The sequence below is a fragment of the Trachinotus anak genome, unplaced genomic scaffold (assembly GCF_046630095.1).
Source record: "Trachinotus anak isolate AG129_WGS33_773 ecotype Australia unplaced genomic scaffold, CSIRO_AGI_Tana_v1 ptg000007l, whole genome shotgun sequence".
NCBI lineage: Eukaryota > Metazoa > Chordata > Actinopteri > Carangiformes > Carangidae > Trachinotus > Trachinotus anak.
Genome location: NW_027273858.1, coordinates 13,529,571 through 13,553,812, shown reverse-complemented (window position 1 = coordinate 13,553,812; position 24,242 = coordinate 13,529,571). Strand labels below are relative to the sequence as shown.

The window sequence follows — 24,242 nt, the reverse complement described above, 5'->3', positions numbered from 1 at the left end:
TATTTTTTGGGTTGGCACATTAGAGGTGTTTTGGTGAAACGCAGGCCTAACGTGGCGCTCTGGTGGGTGATCTGATGTTTCTCTCATCACCATAATAACGCCTGCGCTCCTCCCAGAGCTCCGTCTCCATGGTCACCACTCACACACATGACAAACACACAATGAGGAGACTTGAATGTGACTACAACACATTGCACCTGCACAAGCTCTCGATGCCTGCTGCTCTGAGTCACATTTGCACATATCTTCTCTGACGCTGAATGGATGAATCAGTTGATCTAATTTAACACCTTATGAATAATGTATGCTGCAGTAACTGGATTGGATTGCTCGACATTAATGTCTGCTCTTCAATCAGTGCTGGCTTTGAAAAACAGGCTATCAGATTAAAAGCCTCCCACACGCACATGTAGGTACAAATGGTTTAATTTCTTTGAATTTATACATTTGATACTATACTTGATAACAGATTTAAAATGTTCATAGTGTACAAATAGATCTCTTTGAAGTAAAAAATATACAAATCAACAGAACATTTAATGATAAAAAAAAAAATCTAATCTTCATTTTTCAGTTGTGGAATTACATACAATACAGAGAATCATATTACCAAACAGTTAAAAATGCTCAAAAGTCTTATTTTGGTGTGTCAGACATTTTATCATGATATTTTCAGCTAAATAAAGTCAGTCACAGTGTAAGACCAGCTGGTTGCACCCAGCCAGCATGACTAAAATTACACATGCTGTCCATCATGTGATATCAGTGAGGAGCTCAGTCTGAGCGCAGAGGGACGTTCAGTCAGTAATCATAGGTGCAGTGTCTGAGGTGGTGTCTGCCTCTGGCTCACAGTGGCCGTCCATCTCCTCCATTTCTCTCTCCACAGGCTCCTCCCTACCTTTGAAGCTTATCAGCCTCCTCTCTTTCCTCCCCCTCCTCCCCCTGTCTGTGGCTTTAGGTGCTGCTGTCTGCTCCAGCTCCAGCATGGCCTGGACGCTCTCTCCTCTCTCTCCCAGGCTGAGGCAGCGGTCTCTGGTCGCGAGAACTAGTCCCCCTCCTCTCCTTCCTGTCATCATATGGAAGAATGAGATGGTGCTGTCCGAGTCTGCTCTCTCTGTCACACAGACAGTGGTTGGGCCTTGGTCGCTGTAGCTCTCCTGTGGCCTTTTGGGAGACGTGGCCTTTGTTCTCTTGCTGAGTATGAAGTTGAAAAAGGCTGTCACCAGAAGCATTGTCCCTGGAACCGGAAAATATATTTATTTTTACTATACAGGTGTAAATAATGAAATTAATGATAGCTGATTTCCATTTAGCTGCTTCATTATCAGGGTCCTGGCATTGTGCATGCTGGCTCACTGTCAAACTCTCATGTGTTACTGGGATACTTGGACAGAACAGCATGATAACACCTGTGCTTTTACATCTGAATGACAAGGTAAAATGTTTGCTACTGAAAAGACCAATTATGAGACAGTACAGTAAATAGCACTTTAATGATGAATTTAAGTTTTCTACCTGCTGGTGCCATTTTACCTGGGATAATTGCATGCCACACCAACACAGGGTGCAAGAAGCAGACCACTGACATGATGGAGTAATAGAGGAACTTGTGGAAGCCTCCAATGTGAGCCATCTTCCCCCACAACACGAACAGCTGCCAGTCTGGAGGACAGCTATAGAGATAAAGGGGACGAAGAGGAGGAAGGAGGCACAACCAGTATTTTCATGTCAGGACTGAAATTCTTTAGCTTTAAATCTTTAAATCTTTATACCAGGTTTAAAAATGACCTCAGAGTTGTACCCCCCCCACCCCCCAACCCCCATGCAAACACAGATGGTGCAGTCATGTGTTGTGTACTTACGGCAGACACATAGACAGGAGAGCATTCAGGAAATAGGCCAGCTCAAACATCATGATGGCAAAAGATGACACTCTGGGAGGAGAGTTTAGAGCGAGATGAAACTGACACAGTCTCAGAGATAAAATCAGTAAACTGTTTCCAAACTATGTAAACTAGATCTAAATATGTCAGTTTCTTTGTATCTTATCTAGCTGCGGGTGAAGACTGCGTTACTAAATATTTTTGAAAAATGGGCAGAAAGTGGGTCTCAAGAGCCCTGTGACAAACAGAGATATCGCCTTCATACGATACATACTGCATGTATGAGTCTTTTTTTTCTGTGCCCCTTTCACGGTTTTGTGCTGATAACCATCTAATCCAGTGAACCAGAAAAATGGCCCCAGACTAACCATCATCGAACACTGCCCTCTGTCTGAAGACCTTTTACTGAGTTGTGTGTTTCTGTGTGTGTGTGTGTGTGTGTGTGAGTGGGTGTGTGCGGGGTGTTGTTTTTCTATATTCGTGGGGTCCAAAAACTGGGAGTCCACTATACTTGTGGGGTATGATAGCTTTGTGAGGACCAAACTGCTGGATCCCACAAGTTTAAACTGCTGTTTGAGAGTCAGACTTGTTTTCAGGGTTAGAGTTAGGGATTCATTTGTGATGGTTAAGGTTAAGGTCAGAGGCTTGAGAATGCATTATGCCAGTGGCAGGTCCCCATGAATGTAGTAAGACAAGTATGTATGTGTGTGTTTGTGTGTGTGTATGACTGCAGCGTTTATCTGGCTTTGTGTGTACTGACAGAATAAACAGTTGTGCATTTCTGGTGTCCTCTGGGAGATGTTTTCCTTTGGCTCTCTGGGAGTTTTCCTGTGAGCCCCAGAGATAATTACAAGTAGAACTAAAGGACTGGTCTCCTCTCTGCCCTCTGCACCTTGCTTCATACCTCAGACTTCTTCCCACCATCTCCTTGCAAGTGTCTATATATACTGTACGAACAGTTATGACGGCGGGGACAGTGTTGCAACTGTGTTCTAAAAGACCTCAGGCCACATTCTTTCCAGTAACTCAGTAATGCCACCACTTTAGTCTCAATAGGCCAGAGTCAGAAGTGCTTTGCTAGGGTTTAATTGTATATTATATTTCAAGGTAGACTACAAAACCTAAGCACTTACAATAGGTAGATGCCGAGGCTGTTGAATTCTCCCTGTTGTAGGGTCTCCACTCCCACTGCACACAACACTGGAAAAAGAATATATATTATATAATTTCCTTTTTTTCCCTGAGAGTTACTGGTGAGCAGACTCTGTCCACCAGATGTCAGACTTAGCTCATGATTTTCTCTTTAGTGGCAGGAAGAGTTGTAGTGGGCTCAAACTTATATGAATACTGTTAATGTTTCCCCTGTGATACAATGTTGTGTTCTGCTGATTTACTGCTCTTTGCCATATTTGTTTTATATATCTGGGTTATATTGCTCTCAAGGTAGTCTTTGTTTTATTCTTTCAACCGTATTGTAGCAGTGATGTTTGAGGAAGCTGTGAGAAACTCACATCCTGGCTGAAAACAATTTCTTCCCTCATCAGGTTATAAAGATTGATTTGAGCTGACCTAAAGTGACCCAACTTGTAGTCATGCTTTACACTCCATGGCATAGTCCTGAACTGATGATGTGCCTTGTAGAAATATAAAACACATTACTTTGGTAATTGCTGCAATTGTTTCCATTATGGTCACAATTTTTTAACTAATAGCTTACTCATGCTTGCAGTTATGATATCACTGTCAGCAGGCTAGATAATTTTATTTGAGTGGACACTTAACGCATCACAGATTTCTTGCCAGAGATCATGAGATGCTGGAAAAATCCCTCACCACTTGTTAGTGAAGTGGTCATTAGATGTCACTAGATGTCAAAATGCGTTAATAGCCACTCATCCAGTCTGACATCTTGGGGTTGAGTAATAAATGATACCGCAATATTTCATCTATTCTTCTCTTTGTAATCATTCTTTGTAAACAAAAGCATAAGGTCACTGAAAAGAGGGATGTTCGACTGCAGCTGGGAGTTTCTAATTTATTGCTCCTTATAAGCAAGATCAACTTTGTTGCAGTGCAAGACGGTTCATGTCTTCTGTATCATTCTTTAACCGCTGACCTTTCCGCTGTGGGAGAAGCTAAAAGGAATTTCCCCAAAGGCCTCAATAAACTGATTAAATTAAATTTATGTATACTTACACTATTGACACATTGATAATGATTTAAAGAAATTGTATCTACTGCACATATATGCACATTTGCTCTCTTTGCTGAGTGAGATGGAAAGATTGATACCACTCTTATGTCTGTGTGGTAAAGATAAAGCTACTGCCAGCAGCCAGTTAGCTTAGCTAAAGTTTGGAAACATGTGCAAAGAGCCAGCCTGACTCTTTCCAAAAGTAACAAAATCTGCCTACAAGCACCTGTAAAGTTCACTAATTGACGTCATATCCTGACATGGTGGTTTTACGGGGAGTTATGTGCTATTTGTTGGCCACAGCATAACTTCCTTGCTTGGCAGGTAGGTTAGCCACCTTTGGGCATATCCAGGCTCAGTGTTTCCCGTTATGCTAAGCTACGATAGCTCATTGCTGGCTGTATATTTAACAGACAGATATGAGAGTGTTATCAATCCTCTCATCAACCCCTCAGCAAAACACTCAAAATACCAAACTGTTTCTGACAGCGCTGAGAGTAAAACACATTTGAACACATGGAACGATATAAAATGAGATGACAACAAAGCCCTCAAAACTACAAAGAAAAGCCTGTTTTAATAACCAATCTTTTTTTCTGTGAGGTATAAAAGAGGTAAGCGTGGTAAAGTGGTGATCACCACTAAACACATGGAAGCAATTTCTCTGGCCTGTTTACCAGAAATTCAGAGATAGAATCAGCACCGGAGGGAAATCAAGGGACTGTGGCTAAATGTTTTCTGGTAGTTTATGGAGTGTGAGAGGAATTAACGCTGCACACACACCAGCTGGATATTAACATATATGTGCTCCCTGCGTGTATGTCTGTCTATAGAACACACACAGAGGCAGACAGGCCAACACAGACATGCAGACATGTGAACACACACGCAGACAGACGGAGGCACATGCAGACATGCCATAAACACACACACACACACACACACACACACACACACACACAGAATAATGCAGAGAAAGCCCGTATAGGTGTGAATGTTTAACAGCTTGTGATCATGTCAGCCCAATAACCCAGCTTGATACAGAGACTTGGTTTTGGTGCGATGTGTGGCACATGTCTCTCGGTAAATATTCAGTGTCTGCAGCTGTTTGAATTTAAGTGGAGGGATTTTTGAAGGCGGGAGCAACCAGAGAGCCATTTCCCCCATGATGATTTAAATATGGCTAAGAGAGCTGCATGCAATCTGTCCCACTATGCCTCGGGAAAACAGGAGTTCGGGACACGGCTCTGTGTGTTTTTATACTGTATGCTCTGTATCTCAGCCAAGTCATGGTTTGGCATTATTGGAGGTCAAGCCAACATCACCATATGACCCTCTAACATCTCAGGCTTATGAAATTCTTTTAAAAAAACCAAGCAGGATAACCCCCTCCCCTGCAGGAGAGCTTAAAAATGTTACTGGAAAGAATGACATTTTGGAGACTGAGTGGGGAAATAGACATCTCAGCACAGACAGAGAGTCAGATATTAGGTTTTGGCAACACTTTATAGCAGATAAAATGTATAACTATAATTACTACTACTGCTACTACTATTTCTAATATCATTTTATGTTTTATTCTGAGTCTTTATTTAGATTTTACAACAGTATGTAATTTCAGACCAACCAGATGGGCAGGGAGGACCTGGAGTCTATTGTGCATCTGCCAGTTTATCCAAAGAAGCAAATCAGGCCCATACCGAAACAATAAGTGATACACATGACTCTAAATTCAATCTTGCTATAATTCATTTGTTTGTTTTTATGTAGCTCTTACCTGTTGCTGTGGAAACACCGAATATCCTGCAGGCACACTCCACCACAATCCACCATACGCTCTCTGAGTTCCCCATGACCTCAAATACTTCTTCTTCCCTTGTCAGGGTTTAAAAAATATAACACCTCACACTTTTCAAACACTATCTGAAATAGTCGGTGACCTAGTAGCTACTGAAGTACCATTCTAGGCACACAGTTGACCTTCAGCTAGATGGATGGTTGTTGGTAAAAAAGCCAAAGTCAGGTAATCCATGAGTGCCATGATGTGGAGCCTCTTAAACTGGACAAGTTTACCTCAGAAAAGTTTGTGACTCAATGCCCCTGTTGCTCCAATAACTGCTAATCAGCCTCTCTCTCTCACACACACACACATGCACACACACGCGCACAATAACAACGCCACCTTCAGCTGCTTTCGCATTCCACCGTGTACGTCAAGGTGAAACTCAGCTCAGGGTTACTTTTGCACCGTATCACATTTGTCATTAGAGCTGGTTAAAAATTATCTGTGAAGAATTAATATAAAACTAACTCATACACACACACTACACGTGCACATGCATACAGTATATACACACATATTTCGCAGTAATTTGTATGCTGAACTGTGATCTGAGATCAGTGACCTTGCTTTTCACCAAAGTCCCCTTTTCTTGTCCCTACAACTTGCTCTTGTTTTCCTCTTTGTAATTTCACCTTGTTGTGTGGATGTAATCAAAGCATCAGAAACACCTTTTTTTCAAGGTCACAATCATAAATGCAGCATCCAGTTTGGCCTCCATTTATTAGAAGACCTTTTCAACTAGAGTGAGTGCTGACGTCACTGCAGCTTGCGTCACTAAACAAAAAGCCATGTTTCCACGCTTGGAAATATTATAAACAAGTTCCACTTTGTGTGCAGTTTATTTTAATGCAACACTGACTCTCTGTATCTTGTGAATTGTGTAACAAAGCAATGGATATGGGATTAAATGCCACAAGAACAGACAGACTCTTTGACACACTTACACATGCGTAAATGCAAGCCCACATAATCGGTTGACGCAGGTTTGGCTGCGGTGTAATCTTGTTCAGGAGAGGCCTACTGGAACATGCAGTTAGAGTCACAGCGCGCGCACACACACACACACACACACACACACACACACACACACACCCTGACTCCTGGTAGGGGCCAAAGTAAGCTACATAAATCTCCTTAAATCTCTAACAAAGACACTTTTGTATTTTGCACTCATTACACTTGTTTCCGGCTTAACATCCAGGTTATTCGTGGCATTTATGGTATAGAGTGTAAGTGTGTATGAGAAGTGCTGCAAAAAGTACTGACACTAGATGTGTAATGACAAATGATGCTATGCTTTTCTAGGGATGGCACAGAGCTGCATTTTTGCAAACTTGTAGTCTTATAACTACAAAGTTATTCTTTATAAAGCATCTACTATTGGCTGACGTATTAAACACTACTAATGCACAATCCTCTGCAGTGCTTTGACTTTTCATCTGCCTCTTTCATTGATTGAGAAGACCCCCACCAAAGAACAGTTTGACCACTTTCCTTGTGGCACAGCATCTACCCAAAAAATTACAGGTGCAGATACAAACACACAAGCACTGATAGGAGGTACTGGTGTAACCATCAGGAGCTGCTGGGTTTCAGCGTCTTGAACACAAGGAGTCAGGGTCTGAACCTCAAACCACACGCTTAATGGGCAATTTTCTCTTCCTTGTGTGCCACTGTTGTTTTGTACATGTACAGTCACTGTAAAATGCTGTTAAAAAAAAAGAGAGAAAATGCAACTATTAGACCACCCACTGTAAGAGATGTAATTAATAAAGGAGAAATGAAGAAATCTTAATTAAATCACATGCGTGTTTAGACTGCAGTACATTATTGCACATAAACCAGACAAAGATGAGCTAGGAATGTGTGCCGTGCATGTTAACTGAGCCTTACCACCATGGCCACAGAGGACTGTGTGTTTATGTTTATTTGACATGCTTGGCCCTCATGATGACATGAAAAACAACCTGATAAAAACACAATTTATCCTAATAAGTCAGTGTGTGTGTTGTGTGGGGATCATTGCTGTCATGTGCTGTACATTGTGAGTTTTATGGCAATTGTCAGGGTATGCCAGAAGGTGGAGTAGTTTAAATAATTGTGACTGATTGCCTTCTGGTGAAATTGTAAATCTAATGTTACAGTATAAATACAGTGTCATGTTTTCATTTTTGGGCTGTGCAGCTATACAGACATGCATGGATTTTCTCTCAACACTCAGCTTCACACAGTTCGACCACCTGACCTCGCTCCTTCTTCCCAAACTTTCAATCGCCTGCTCACACGTTCTCTCATCTTGTAATCATCCCTGCTTTACGCCCCCTCATCTTTCTCATCATCACGGCTTCACACCATTCACACACCCCCACTCCTTTCACTCCACTGTGCCCACGGGCATGGGACTGAAGATTAGCCATGCCTCTCTCTTTCTCTCTCTCTCTCCCTCCCTTCCTCCCCGTCTAGCCTCTCTCAGGCTGGCGTGGGTGTCTGGTGCCCGTTAGAACCAGTGAAACTGGCTCTAATCATAATTACACCAGCAGTTTTATTACCCTGCTACATTGCTTTGCTCAGGCAGTCTCTCCATAATCACCTCCTACAGGCTGTTTTATCTACAGGCTGAAGCAGGGCTGTGAAATATCTCTGAAAGGCCGGAATAATTTCAACACAATACATTAATATTTCTTAAGATATGAAGATAAAGGTCTTACTGGGTGCTCTGGGACTATTACACCTCATGTGCAGTCTTACTACCACCAGTTTCCCCCCGCCATCGTGGAGATAATTACAAAATTTACAAATACAGGGAGCCACCTAGTGGTTTATCTGTGCTGGTACATTGCTATGGTCATAGCCCCATTGATTTATGAACCTCATGAGATACTCACATCATGAAACTGACCAGTAAGTGCCTTGTCTTTTTTTTTTTTTTTTGCTGTGATCTCATTTAAAACAATAGCAAAAGGTCAGGAGCATCACCCAGAGAAATGAAGCACAGACATGGGAAGGAGCAGGGAAAATGTGTGGTTGTGAAACAGATATTAATCACATAGAAGGTTTTTGAAAGCCAGAAAGGATGTGTAATGTCTGCCTGTTTATTGTCTTACAGTCTATGCAGAATATATTCATCATTACAAATTGATGATGTGTTCAAAGCCCCCCCACAGGTTTTCAAAGTAAAATTAGAGTTTAAAAAAGTAGGACATTGTATAAATCTGATCAGTTTTACATACATGTAGTCAAGCATTTTTGAACACACAATCTAAACACACAATTTGAAATTGCAATAACAGTTTTTTTGCCACTTGGGGCCAGCAGAAACATGCAGTAAACACAACACTCGCCTTATAAGTTGATATGAAGATCTTATTGGCAAACAGTTGCCCACTTATACATCCAGCACGGATGGAGCAACATTATCAGTTATTTGGAGTTGTGTTTGCATCTACCTGGTTAATGTAAATCCAATACATAATCTTCTTCTTGCTTTGTTTTGGTCCCCACCATCTCCAGAGAAAAACATTACTCTCTTTAGCTGCTAAATGCTCCACAATTTTAATTAGGTAGTCGCTAACTTTGGTTGTCTGCTGTTTGGTGTTGAGCCGGTCGTGTGCGGTGGGTTTATCAGACCTTTTTAATTGAAAATGATGAGAGCAGCAAGTTTGAAACAAAACAGTTAAGAAACCAAAACAATGAGCTGAAAGACAATAAAACACACTGGATCTGAGGGTGTCTGAAGAGTTGTGAAATAATTCTGTCTTGGTTTATTACAAACAACCCCTTTCACTTACATGTAGTCAATTGATCCATTGTTAATATAAAGCTATTGACTATAGCTGCTTTAAACATCCCTATGTGTGATTCAGACTGCAAATAGACGCAGTGAAGAGAAGGTGGTTTTATATGGTTTGACCATCTCTTGACTGGCAGAGCGTGACTTGGTTCAGAGGTGTGAAAAGTCTTAATTCCTGTTCACATAAGATGCAAATGAGCTGGCTGAGGACAACATGGAAATGTCCAGTTCGTATCCATCAAACCAGAGTCACACACAGCAGTATACACACTATGTGTGCATGTACTACTCTGAGTGTTAGTCTTTGGCCTCTGAGGCCAGCCTCAATTAAATAAACTCAATAAACAGTTATCCCCAGCTTCTCTTCCAAAGCTAATGTGAAACTGTCACATCTTTTCTGTTTCAGTTCAGTTTCAGTCGGTTTTGATTTGAGCACAGCTGAGTCAGGGAGTCTACATCCCCTGCAATAAGAGAACGTGACTTTGATCTGATGTGTGTATTGAGCACATAACATTGAGGTCATTGAGTATTTAGTGGTGATTGTGTTAGCAGATCACCCTCTGTCCTTTCAGTTTGAGTGACAGTGTATTATTATAATGTTGAGCCAAGTCAATGTTTCCTCATTTTCCCATCATTCTGCGGATCATAATCTGTCTCCTCCTTAATGTAAAGCTTTTTTGTCTGCTGTCTCTCATCTGTTCTCTTCGTCCTCTCACCAGCTCACAGGCCAGCCTCATTAACAGAAACAACTTAACTCTTTTGACTCTGACAAATGCCATCAGTGGAGCTGTCCAGATGAGTGAAGAATTTCTTTTCGGCCAATCACAGGATGACAAAAGGCGTCCTGTCAGACTACTCTGATGTTTTTATGCTAGGCCATTATCTTGAGCATTAACAGGGCTGCATTGTCCTTACAGATTAAGGAATGCAGTACGAAGAGGGCACTGCCTCTCAAGTGTTCTCATAAACACACACACATGTGCGCACACAATTAGATTCACACATTGATAGTGAACAGAGAACAAAACTGTAAGCAATCAGAGTTTGGCCTTGGTACTGAGGGGTTATGATATTTTTTCTTCGATTTCTGTACAAAAGAAAATGTCTGTCCCATGAGTAGTTATTCTGTGGTTAGAGTGCAAAGTCATTAAAGATGGAGAATTTGCCCTGTAACTAAGAGGTTGCAGCACAAACCTAGGCCCCACTGTTCCCTCTGGAGCGATGGCAGCCTCCTATATGACCTGTTTGGCCGATTTTGACTTTGCTACACATGCCTTCTTGAGCAATTCAAATCCAACAGAAGGAAGTGGATCTAAAATGATTTATAAATATGAATAAAAGATTGAGCACACTGTATTCTTCCTTCAGAACATATAGCTGTATAGCATCATCTCCCCTGTGATAATATCTGAGACGGTGTAGTATTTCATTGTAAACAGAAAAACTCTTTCATAACATAGTTCAGCATTCTTTTAATGGCATCCAAACCTCAGTCACAAAAATCTGCTCTTCATTTCTTCCTTGTTCCAACTCAGGAGTGGGAGAAAAGCTTTCACGGTAATCTGGCCTGGCTGTAAAGAGTTTCTGAGGAGGTCCTTAGAGACAGAAGTCCTACTTAAAAGAACATAGAGAAAAGAAGAAGCTGATGTCAACAATCTTGAATACACTACTGAGTCCAATAGAGAGCATGTCAGTGGATATGAGACATATTTCCTTCCTGAGAGAATGCTGTTGTACGGTATATTATAGTGTGTGCGTGTTGGGTGATGGACAGAGCTAACCTGCAGATTTTGGGTGACCTCCCATCACAGAATGCACTGAGGGTCTGTTTGGAATACAGCTGAAACCCTGATACTGTATTGTCCTTTTGAGGGCAGTAAAATACAGTATAGAGCAGAGGTAGGAGTAAGTCATTCATGTTCAAGTCACAAACAAGTCTTGAGGCTTAACCTTCAAGTCTCATGCAAGTCCCAAGTTACTGTGGTAAGCATCAAACAGGTCAAGTCAAGTCATTGCTCAGATCAAGGAGTCATTAAGTTTAATTTTACTTTCAAAATTAACAAAAACTATTGCAACTGCTTATACCTTATATGTTTTACTGAAATTTGACATTTTGTTATTTTTAGTATGATTGTTGTTATTACCTCCACCAAGGAGGTTGTTTTCATCTGTTAATTTTTCAGCAGGATTATCAGCAAAGTACAGAATCGACTTGCACCAAACTTGGTGGAGGGATGGGACACTGGCCAGGGGAGAAGCCATTACATTTTGGTGTGGATCTGGTTAAAGGGGTGATTTATTTATTTATTTTTTATAACTGTCTTTAAGTTGATTGGCCTTGGCCTATGTATGCTCTCTACTGAGTGCCATTTTAGTTATTACAATACTATACATCTCTATGTGGAACCTGCATTGTGCTATGTTCTCCGTCCTCCTGTGATCCAAATGTGACTTTTTTTGGCCCCTCCCCATGATAGCTGCCTTGTGTCGGAGGAAACCAGGTTGGTAGGCATCACAGTAGAAATCACCCAATCATGTTTCAAAAATAAAATGTTACTTCTCAAGTCAATTGTAAATATATATATATATATATAGGTCACATATATCATTACAACATAAGGTAAATTTTGTGAAATGCAACAAGCAAAAACAGTAAATAAAAACAGTCCTGAATATCTAATATACAACTGGTTGCATCGGTATGGTTTTTACCTACCTCACTGTATTTTTTTGCTGCCAGACCAGATTTGGAGACAAATAACATTTTCAATATGCGAGTGTGTAAGATACAATTATGAACATCACCCAGACTGTGGACCTTACACTTCCTTTAACTTTTCTTTGAAGGTCTATTTTCTTTAAAGGTCATGGGTATAGGGTTAAGTTTGGACATGAAAAAATGATGGGGGGATTGAATGTTGTTACTGAGGGTCCTCACGAAAGTAAGTTCATAACATTTAATACTACTACAAACTTTGGTGTCATCAGGCTGCTGTTAATATTTACCAGAATAACGTATTTTCAGTGCAATATAGAGACACTCCCGCACTCCAAGTCATAGATACATTGCATAAAAAAAATGTGATAAAGTGTGAAATAAAAATCTAGCAAACAAAGAAGATAAGCCAAGTTGTCAAATGAGTCTTGAAAATCACATTAAATGCAAAATGCAGACAAATTGCCTTTGTGAAGTGGAAAACAAAGCCATAAGTTCAACTTAACCAGCCGGGATACAATGGGTGTATGCAGCGCACTGTACAGATACAGCCAACTGGCAGCAACACACACTGGCTGTTACTTTATAATGAATCATTTATGTTAGTTTGTCTATCCCCTGTGTGTGTGTCAAGGCCACAAACCAGGAGTGAATTTAACAGCCTCAGAGGCCCAGACAGATGGTGATCAGTTTTGTGTTTCTATATTTCTGGGCCACTGGAAACCAAAGTAGAGAAAGTCCAGCTCCTGTTTGACTGGTCATCATGGATTTGGATGGAGACATGTTCGGAAAGGTAAGGGATTCGTGGAGATAAAATGACTGGTAGAAATAGTCTAGGTTCGTTCTTTGTCCTTCAGGCAGTAAAAAAAAAAAACAAAACCACCATGTGGCCCTCTCTTCCAAAAACACAATCCCTAATCCTGTGGCTGACTTTTACAATTGCCAGCACTGTCTAAAGACAGCTAATAAATTGGATGATTAACTTCAAGATCCAGGTTAAGAGAGTGGTATCATGTCTTATTATACGCCACATTATAAACACCCTGTCATTAGTCATGCTTAGTGCCCTCATACTAAATATCAAAAGAGAAGTCATCATCCTCGCAATCCTTTACATATGGCTGTGTTTTGTGAGTGTGTGTGGTGGTCAGGGTGAGGGCCATCCTTCAGCCTGGTTAAATGTTTCCATGCAGCCGAGTCTTTTAACTGCAGCTGTTTGCCCAGTTGCACCAATGAGAGGAGGCCTCGATCAAGGACAGCCTGCCAGGGAGATTGCTGCGGCTGATTTGCAAGTTTGCATGCACACGCTTCATGCGTACGTGCAAATGGATGCATCCATGCACAGATGGGTACCTGACGGGGAAATACGTTTTTGAAGAATGCAATTAGCTTCCAGGGAGCAAAATGCACGTTTTTGTTCAACTTGTGAGGCAGCGAGAGTAGAGTCAAACATTATATTCAGACAGATTTGTTAACTTAATTATTAGATCAGTTAAAAAAAACACAATTTACATCATACAGCCAATGGGCTGTAGTTCAACTAAATCCTCTCAGGGTTCTCTGAATGTTGGCTAATATTTTAATTCCCCAAACATGCATTTAAATGACTTCATTTGAAAAGTAATTTTCCACAGTGTTATGAGAATAGACAGATTTGATGACAGAAATTCAGAAATAGTTTATTCTGGCATCGACAAACTTGTTGGTCTAATGAGAGGGGAGCAAAGGTTTTCTTTGGTAAGAATATGACTTTGACTTTAGGGTAATAATGGCTGCAGCATGTCCTGAGTGTGTGTATATTAGTGTGTACACCTGTCATGTACATACATCAAATCAGACTCATGAGAGGACACACAGGAAGAATGCTCTCTAATGACTCCGTTTCCATAGTTGGATGTGCTAACAAGCTATGAGTGACAACAGATGGACTGTGGACGAAAAAAAAATATTATGTTTTATGATCTAAATAACAGAAAAGAAGTGGATATAATGTTTTCAAATCCACTGTCTGTTTTCCATCAGACCAAATAAAAATGTGGGAATGTTTGAGATGTTTGCTGTGTCTTGATTATCCCACTGAGCTGAAACTGGGTTGAATACAGAAGTAAGCAACCACTGTTAGAATGATGTGTTTTGCTCTGGCGTTGGATTGTGTTGCCCGTATATTGGTCGCCTATCGCTGCTGCCTGACCTTTCATGGCTCCTCTATGAACCTGTGACCCTGTTTGACCATACAGAAGCGCTCCATCAGCAGGGTCATGGCCGCGCTTTAACCCTTTCTGCTTCAGAGTTGTAAGACACATGTTGAAGTGCAAGGACATCCTTAACACTCAAAAATCTCCTCATGACCCTGACATCATGGGTCATCCTTGTTACTATGGCAACAAGAGTTCATGGTGGGGGGGGGTGATTATTTAAGGAAAAAGGGAGGAAAAAGAAGTTAGAAGTGGAGGGAGATTGATGTGAGGTGAAAAATCAAAGATGGAGGAGTAAAAGATCAATTTTAGTGATTGGAGGATGGTTGACGGTGAGGTCGAATGGATTTCATAAAGCTGAGTGCTTGCAAAGTGTGAAAAGGCAAAAGCTCTCATTTTTAGGTTCTAGTGGAAGTGGTGACTATGAGGTGCAAGATCCCTAGAGTCTCTTTTCAGCCATGGCCATTTGTCTAAATGGAGAAACTCAGCACAGTAATAAGTCATGCATGAAATGTGTTTTTATACTTAACAAAGCACAGCAACAAAACACGGGAGTTTAACACATCCTCCAAGCAAATGCTTACATAAACATGAAGGAACACGATTCTGTTACAGTAACAACATCAGTAGTAATGACTATAATTGTTTCAGTTTATCTCCAGGAATTGAAACTTGGTAGGTGTTAGTCACTGGGGGCAGATGAGATTACCTGAAAGCAAAAGTGCTTGCAGTTGGAAAGGAAAGTAAAATTATACTTATTTCTTCTGCTATAATATGAACCTTTGGCAAAACTCCAAACCCCGACATGTTCAGTTCTGAAATGTCAGCTCCTGATTAGAGCAGCTCTGGTTTTCATCCAGACAAAGAGTTATGCTTTCCTTTGTGAAGCATTGCTGTAATCGCAAATTTCATCACCTCTGGAATCCACCTGTGCTAAAAAAAAAAAAAAAAACAAAGAAAAATGTCCTAATTCCCAGAAATCAAAATGTGGGTTTCTCAATAGGCATGAACACCTAATGACTTCATAGTTTGTCCTCTTCCCAACCTGCTCTTCCCAGGGTTGGGGTCAGAGGTTTGGTGTGTGACTCAGCAGCGCTGTTGGCCCTTGCATCTGCTCCAGTACACTTCAACCTGTCTAAAAGCCAAAAGCAATAAACATGCCTAAAGGCCAACAGGTATATAAAGCCTGAAGTTCTGCTAACAGCCCATGTTTCAGCTGCATCAGGAAGAACTGTGAGATGTGACCAGAGGCCCCTGCAGCATGTTTGAAGAAATGAAACATGGATTTGACACAAAAACATTAAACAACACTGAAGCACTACTTAGATATTACAACTCTACATCAGTAATAATGTTGCAATGACAATTGATAATAACATACTACTGACAGGGGCTGTTCTGCATAATTAGTAGTTTTACTTTTGATATTCATTTTCAAAAAATGTCTGTACTTTTGCTTAAAAAAAAAAAATTAAAGCAGGACTTTTACTTGTGATGCAATGTTTTTTATAGTGTTCAATGTTACTTTAACTTAACTAAATGATTTGAATACCTCTTCCAGTGCTTTACCCAGCTGGTTTTCAGGATATGACAAATAATGAGCTGGTGTTTCATTCTGCACGCTTCACAAACTTGATCAAATCACACACACTATATATATACGGATATGTATGCACTAATATAATTGGACTCTTCGATCTAAACACAAAACATTTCCATTTCAGGAAAATATTTCCCATGAGCTCAGGGAAATCCAGCATGTTTCATTCAATCTCCACATACCACATTCTGAGAAAGAATTTGTCGATTAGCTGGCCAGTGATGCCTGACACTGCACCTTGTCCAAATTTCACGGTCACTTTGTTTGATGGCGGTCGCACTATGATATATCCTTACAGTCCTGACCTTTAACACTGCGGCCTCTGGCAACCACACACAATCTGTGAATGAGCGATCCAAACGTGATGGGGGATTACTGCAGGAGGTCTGCTCGACAGTCGTAAGCCTTCACATCTTGACTCAACGCTGTCACTCTTCAGTGTATCACTGCAGGAGGTGGAATAAAACATTATATATGATACAATTAAAATTGCAATACAAACATCACATAAGCACAGTGACACAGACCTTACACATTACAGGGAAAAAGAAAGCAAACAGAGTGAAACAAATGTCAGTTTTCGCTCATTTCATCATACTAACATTTATTAGATTATTCTTAACATCTACACACATGCACACAGCCCGGCTCACACATACAGACCCCCACCTCACGTCATACACACACCAGCATGTGCCGGACCTGTGCTAACTGATGCGGAGGTCATGGTTTCGCTTGTAAAAACACGTGTGATAATTGGTATATGCACCGTACCATTTGTCACTTGTGAGAAACAGAAAGGGAACTGATTATGAATAAGGGTTTCATACAGTTAATGTTTCTGACCTAACCTGTTGGCTTATCTGCATCGTAACACAAACAAATGATGCAAGCTTGATAAAAAACAAGTGAACGAGCTCCCTGTTTTACGTCAGTGGTTGGCCTTGTCAATGCTACTGTATGAGTGTTTACATTTTCTGCTAAACTAATTTTAAAAAATGGTCCATAATAGCTGTAATGGGTGTTTGACAAAATGGATGTTTATTTTTTTATGAATGTACGTCATAGTTCATGAACTAAGAGCAGCTGGCATGAGGGCCTTTTATGGCCTTTTATCTAACTTTTAACTGATGAGTCAAAAACAAGTCATCGGGTAGTGAACTGCATGAACGCTTATTAAAAACACCTATTTCATTTCAGTCCTAGTTGATCCATGTGCTGAGGAACTGTGTGTATGTTCTCTTCATAAGCCTGCACGCTTGATGTAGGCCGTCACCCACGCTTGACAAGGACCAAAAACACAGAGAGGCAAACGCTTCTCTTTTAGGTGAAAAAGTGCGGATTTGCTGCACAAATTGAATCTGTGTTTGAGATGTTTCCCTGAGGACCCCATGAAACGAGCCTGACCACAGTCTAAACAAATGCCAGACAGATAAACCCACAGTGAACATTTTGCACCGACACAAAGACAGGCACACAAACGCAGACACACTCTACACATGTCTGAACAGAGGGCTGTGAGGAATGGATACATAAAGGCACCTCAAAAAGACGTAGAAGTACACGTGAATTTTAAGTGAACAACACAGTGTTAAAACAGTTTTATTGATGAGCTATTAGCCTTTTAATTGATAATACAATTAATTGAAACAGATTTTATAACATTTTATAACAAAGGAATCCTGACTTTCACTGTAGTTGAAAGAAATTATCAAGAGGCTAAATTCTAGCTTCATCTAACAAAACCTATTTGTATTTACAATATTGCTTTTGTTTTAATCTCAACATGGACATTTTATTTCTAATTAGTGGATGCAAATGAATAACACTTATGATTGTGAATAAATAAAAAAAACTGATTACAACAGTATCGTAACATCGCATCGAGTTTTTTAGGGGAAAAAAATGTTTTGCTCTCAATACAAAAAATTTACTATTGTTCTTTTTTTTCAGACTGTTTGGATAATGTAGCTGTACCACATTTTCTGGTTTTATTTACAGCGTTTGGTGTAAACTAACACTGGTAGTACATAGTTACATGAGGAGACTCATCATAAATCATACATCAGGGGACCGAGCTTCAGCCCTGCTGGAAAGCCCATTTAACCATCATTCAGCCTTAAGCTGTGGTCGTGAGGCCGGTGTGTGATCCCAGAAGCCCCAAACTGCTGCACGTGGGTGAAAGCTGCATCTGATGGTGTTTGTCCTAAAGGACAAGTTGGATTATGGCAGTATAAAGTGGCCTCCAGCTGTCTTTACAAGTCATAACTGCTTGAGTGGAGTGCTTACCAGTGTATGTGTTTGGGGGGCAGAGGAGGGGACAGGAAACCAGCTTAATCCATCTGGATCTGTCCATTAAGCCCCAGACAGATTCAATTAAAGGAAAAAATAATTACTTCTGCCACGATATCATAACACTGCAACAAAACAATACTGTCTCAGACACTTAACCACTCACAGCTTGACATGTGGGCAAATATTTAAATATGGGAGAACAAACTGAAGCTCGATAACTGTTTTTCATTTCTTCTTGAAAGCCGAGTGGTAAAGCCGAGTGGTAGGGTCCGGCATGATGATTGTGATTTCACGCATGAAAATGTAAGGCAAGTCGCCTCAACAGAAAACAAATGCTGCTCTCTGTGCTCGTTAAGCGTTGAAAATATCTTCCTCAACCCGAACCGAAGTAGAATGTTAATAGGTTTCAAATTAACATTGTTTAGTTGTCCAAATACTTCTAAGTCTTTCCACACAGCCTCGACCAGCTGTGCAAATATAAATGATTTACCCACAGGGAGTATAACTTTCATTTCATACAAGAGGCCTGTGACAGACAAGCTGATGCAGATAGAGTTCAAACCTTAGAAATGAAATACGTAGAGGGGACACCTAATATATCAGGACAATAGAAACTGCCAAGTGGAGCCTCAACCACAGACATGGAACCATGTAGAAGGGAAGCTCTCTAATTTCTTCCAGGAGCATAAAAATAACATTTCTTTTTTGCTTATTTTGGAATGAGATGAGTGAGATGTAGATATGATTATGAAACTTTTATATCTTCAAGATTTTGAGTGGAATGTCCTGAAGACTGGATGATTTCACTTTGTTTAATGCTTCATTTAAAATCCTTCAAGGAATAACTCTAGATTTTGAAAAATACGCTGTTTCCAGAAAGTCAGATGAGAAGATTGATGTTCTTATATCTGTCTGTTAAAAAATAAAGCTGCAGCTAATTAATTGGTTGGCAGGTTTTGTTTGGACAGAGCTTCATATTTTGTGTACAGGTATCAATCTTCACATCTAACTCTTTGTAAGAATGAGAATAACACAGTTTCTCAACTATGCCTTTTTATATTAACTTTTACCCCTAATTCACGTCTGGTTAAGATGCATAATGGTAAGACTTTAGCAAACAGCAGGGATCCCCGTCCTGTCTGTTGCTCTGTTAATAGTATAGCCAACAAACCGTTCAGCCATGCAGCTGTGGTTCCTCCGTGTCCTCTCATTACCAGTCACACAGAGGGTCACAGAGTCAGCCCTGCTCCACAATGCAAAATCAGTTCCTTTTATCTCCTTTTAACTCTTTTATAGCTACTATATGTGTTAAAATGTGACAGTGAAAGCTGTCCCTACCCCCTCTTCCTCTGCCCATTCCCTCATGTTATCAGGCTTTATAAGGTCCGAGATAGTGCATTAAAGCTCAGACGCTTCCCAGAAGCCCCCTGCAGGTCCCCAGGTCTGGTCAGGCGGATTGACAGCAGGCAGCCAATAAAGGGGTCACCTGGCACTGCCCGATGCAGGCCTGGGAACAAGACGTCTCTTATCAAAATCACAGCGCGACACAGACCTGCTAACCAGCCTCACCTGATAACAGGGATACGCAACGAGCAGAGGAAGAGAAAGGGGGTTTAAAGAGGAGCTGCAACAGTAAGATATGTAGAGGAAGAGTTGCATCAAAGAGGGAGATTAACACAGTGTTTTATCTTGGTACTATAAATTCTAACCCACAGTCTCATAAATTACAAGGTGTTAATTATTCGAGTGCAGACTTTCAACATAGTCCTGTGTCACCACACTTTGTCCACTGAAACAAACCCAATGCTAATGTTAAATTGGACACATGGAGGCCTGCTGTGTTTGTTGGGAAGGTCTGGAAGGCAGACGGTTTTAATGTGTGTATGTTCACCACAGGATTCCTTGTAGTAAACCCTCAACATCATCACTGACCCACACTATTAAGCCTTACACAAAAACCCTATTAGACTGACGTCCATTTAGCTCCACACCTCATATCCCGTACCTGAGCGTGTATGTGTGTGAGTCAGTGTAAATCCAGAAAATATGTTGAGCTCCAGTTCTCTGCCACTGTCACATAATAAATTGAGGAATGATTGTTCCTTTTTCACTGTTATTGAGTGTTATGTCCAAAAAACAAAGAGAACGAGCTCTCTGACGGAGGGAGAGGTGGGGGGAAAGCAGAGGCTTACCACACTGATTGGTCTGTGTACTTTTATTTTCCACATCCTCTTTAATGAGATTCAAGTGAAAGCCACAGTAGCTGAATAGCTGCCACACAGACCCTCAGACAGACATACAGTTCCAGTCAAATCAGGCTCAGATTTCAACGGCCAGCCAACATCTGAACAACGGATTATCACAGCTTCTTGACCATTATAAACCCTTTGAATGGTCTTGATTCTCTGTTAATGGCACCCATGCATTTGTAAAGTGAGGAAGTGAAAGATGTGGTTGCAAAAGAAGAAAAGAGAGAACCTTATTTCACATTCACCTCCCGAAACCTTTTCACTGCACATACAGCTCTCAGACACAAAGCTGCTTTTGTCTGGGGAGTTTGGGGTTAACAGAGTCCTGTTCAGAGACAAGGCCACTGGGAACCTCCATGCCTTCTCACACACACTGATAAAAATACTTACAAAGAAAAGTTTATATTAAGTATATGAACTACAGCAAAAATAAGTCTCATTAAATATAGTATTGTATTCTCCTACATAAAACTCATTTTTCCTTTCCTGTTAATGTAAACATTGCTCAGTTATATTCACTTCTCCCATCCATGACCCGCATCAGTGTCTCCTATGTCTCTTTACTGTTGACCTATAGGCAATTTAAGTGTTAAAGGTTTTGTGTTCACAGTAGGCTTGTCAGATTTTGTTTTCCAAACATTTGCCATTCATACACAGTCAATACATGTGAAAAATGCTGGCGTCTCCTTTTCAAAATGAGTCTCTTTTTTCCTCTCCTTTTAGTTCATTTGCGGTTGGAAAATGTATTATCACTAACAAATGTTGAGGACTGCGGTTAAATGGATTGGAAGTTGTGGCATACATGAGCAGATATTTAAGCTCTGCCCTGGGTAAAGCTTGGTTCTCGCCCTTTGTGTCAGCACAAGTATAAAATATTGCTCGACTGAATAGTACCTGTACCTCGAGGCTAACAATAACTTTGGCAGTACCACACTGAGACTCTTGATGAAACCATTTTATGTTTGAATACTTGTACAACAGCAGCAGAAAAATATGTCAATGAGAATAAGTCCTCATAAAGAGACTCTGAAGTAACAGAAAGTTGGCTTCTCATGCACAAGGCTAAAATGGCAAGAAATGTTATCTACATTAATACTGACATTGTCTCAAGCTAATTTTAATTTAAACCTTAACTCTGAACTCAAATGATAACTCTGAATTGGATTAGAATAAAACAGACTTCCTTCATTTAATTTTCATACTCACATGGTCCTCATCAAGACAGAAAACACAACAGTACACACACACACGAGGACACACAAAGTGCACGTACCTTTTTACAGATGGGAATTTTTGTGAATCTTATTGCAACTGTCAAGCACAACCGTCCTCATGTCGCTGCGGGGTCAGAGGGATGTGACAGGAGGGTGAGGTCATTGTCGCTGGAGAAGATGGATGAGGAGAGGAGAGGAGAGGAGAGGAGAGGAGAGAGGAGAGGAGAGGAGTGAAACTTGTGAACGAGGTGATAAACCGTGTAAACTTCACTATATTGGTCCTGTTTCCCCCCCTGTGAAATATAGCCCTTCGCTGTAATTTGGCAAAGAGCGAGCCGAACACCAAAGACATTAGAGCTTTTGGAATCGGCCCATTGTGGGTTTGGAGAGTCACAAGCAAAAATCTGACTATTTTTCATCTGTCATTTTGTCCTCTGAAGTACAGGATGAACAGATCTTATTTCTCCACCACTTACCATTTATTTCTGTTTTCATTCAAGAGCGGTGTAGGATTCTCCAAGTATGTACTTAATCCTGCAGCTATTCCTGCAGTGACGGGAACAAATTAGCTCTCAATGAAAGTTTAGAGGTGTCTGTTGCACCACATCACAATGTTTGGCAACACCTGCCCATACAAGCAGGTCAATGATTCCTTGGTGTGTTGGCCAGGTGTGTGTGTGTGTGTGTGTGTGTGTTTGTGTGTGTGACATATTAGTGGTTTATGACCTGTTAAGCATAAAAGCGTTGATCAGGCTTGCTCCAGTTGCCAGACCACATGTGGAGAGAAAGTTGAAAAGAGCACTTGTAGTGGTTGATATGGCTACTTCAAAGACCACCCATAATTGGACTATGTGTGTGTGCGTGCCAATTTGGCCTGAATATGAGATGAGTCTGATAGGGAGAGTCCTCCTTTTCCAACAACAATTTTTGGAAGAAGACTTTGAGAGGATATGAAACAGCTCCAGACCAAGCAGAAGTAGAAGACAATGCTCATCTCTGAAGCCCTTTCTCTCATAAAAGTAAGACTGGGGATCACATAAATCCCAAGCTTGTCTGTTAGTTACATGAGTCACATTTTATCACATTTTATCTCCTCAATGTGACATGGAATTAATTCTCTGTGACGGTAACTCCAACAGACACACTATAAATGTGCTATGAATATCTGATATTGTGAATATGGGATTTTCTAGTGCAAATAAATGATAATAATAAAACCCCCACATATTCAAACCTATATTTCCAGAAAAAATATCATCTTATATTTTAGCCAGTGCAGTGTGTGTGTGTGTATGTGTGTGTGTGTGTGTATCCATATGTGTGTGTCCATGGTTGTGGTGGTAAAGAGGTCTCTACTGCTGCTTTGCCTCATTGATGAAGATACCAACATGTTATAAAGCAGGTGAGGCCTTGTGCTCTCCAGTGAAGATCGCTTTATTCTAACACACATATTTTACAGCAGTAAGAGGCGTGAATCCCACAGTGGAAACACCAATAAGATCAGAAGCTGGTGCTGAATTATGGTAACCTTGGTTTGAAGGAGGAATGTGCAGAGGAGGAATTTTCGAGTGGGACAGGGTCTCTGACTCAGTCTGCATAGCCTAAGCTCCCAAAAGAGTCAGCTCTCTCTCTCTCTCGCTCTACACCTCTACGCTGTGGTGAGTTAATGAGGAACAGAGCTTGGTTACTGTCACTAATCAAAGCCAGCTCTGGAAACAGACCTCTAGCTGGCCGCTCATTTCTCTCCCTCACCTCTTGTTACTTTGTCTTTCCTCTACATCATCTATACCTCTCCTCTCCTCTCTCCTTACCTGTCGTTGACTTGGCTTCTTGTTTTTTCCATTCTTCTGCAAGGCTTTTCGCTCGCGTCCCCGCTTCATTTGTCACCCACTCTGCTCTTCAGGGAACATTGGTGACGTGCGTACGGTGCTGATAGCGAGCCGACAGGAGGCCTCGAGGATCACACGGCCCATTAAAAAGAACAGAGGAGCAGAGGCAAATAACTCCAGGCCAAACAGCCACCATGTCAACACACGTTGCACACACACACACACACACACACACAATTATCAGGGAGCATTCATAACTCCACAGCTCTGCCACCATCCTAACAATACATGATTTTTCCTTATGAAACCCATTTTTATATTTTACATACATCCTTGTTTGTCCTTGTGTCTGTGTGTGTTTGAATGCATATGCATGTGACTGCAGGTCCAGGCACATGCAAGTCGATCTGTGCACATAATCCCCTTCATGTTCA

General features: G+C 40.9%; 1 protein-coding gene and 1 long non-coding RNA gene across 3 annotated transcripts; both read right to left on the bottom strand.

Moving 5' to 3' along the window:
- Positions 1 to 408: 408 nt before the first annotated feature.
- tmem72 (transmembrane protein 72) lies at positions 409 to 6,142 on the bottom strand. 2 transcript variants are annotated; one of them, XM_071480758.1, is made up of 5 exons: positions 5,855 to 6,142; positions 3,017 to 3,083; positions 1,863 to 1,934; positions 1,534 to 1,673; positions 409 to 1,237 (listed from the first exon to the last, which is right to left on the bottom strand). In XM_071480758.1, exons 1-5 carry the CDS (start codon positions 5,928 to 5,930, stop codon positions 798 to 800), a joined length of 795 nt encoding a protein of 264 aa, XP_071336859.1. In that variant the 5' UTR covers positions 5,931 to 6,142; the 3' UTR covers positions 409 to 797. The 2 variants fall into 2 exon arrangements, with proteins under 2 accessions (XP_071336859.1, XP_071336860.1); XM_071480759.1 differs by lacking the exon at positions 3,017 to 3,083 and having other exon boundaries at positions 658 to 1,237; positions 5,855 to 5,991.
- An 8,552-nt stretch (positions 6,143 to 14,694) lies between these two features.
- LOC139622440 (uncharacterized) lies at positions 14,695 to 23,926 on the bottom strand. The gene is made up of 3 exons (XR_011691261.1): positions 23,791 to 23,926; positions 22,039 to 22,147; positions 14,695 to 16,667 (listed from the first exon to the last, which is right to left on the bottom strand). It is a non-coding gene; the product is annotated as an uncharacterized lncRNA (long non-coding RNA).
- Between the last annotated feature and the right edge of the window lie 316 nt (positions 23,927 to 24,242).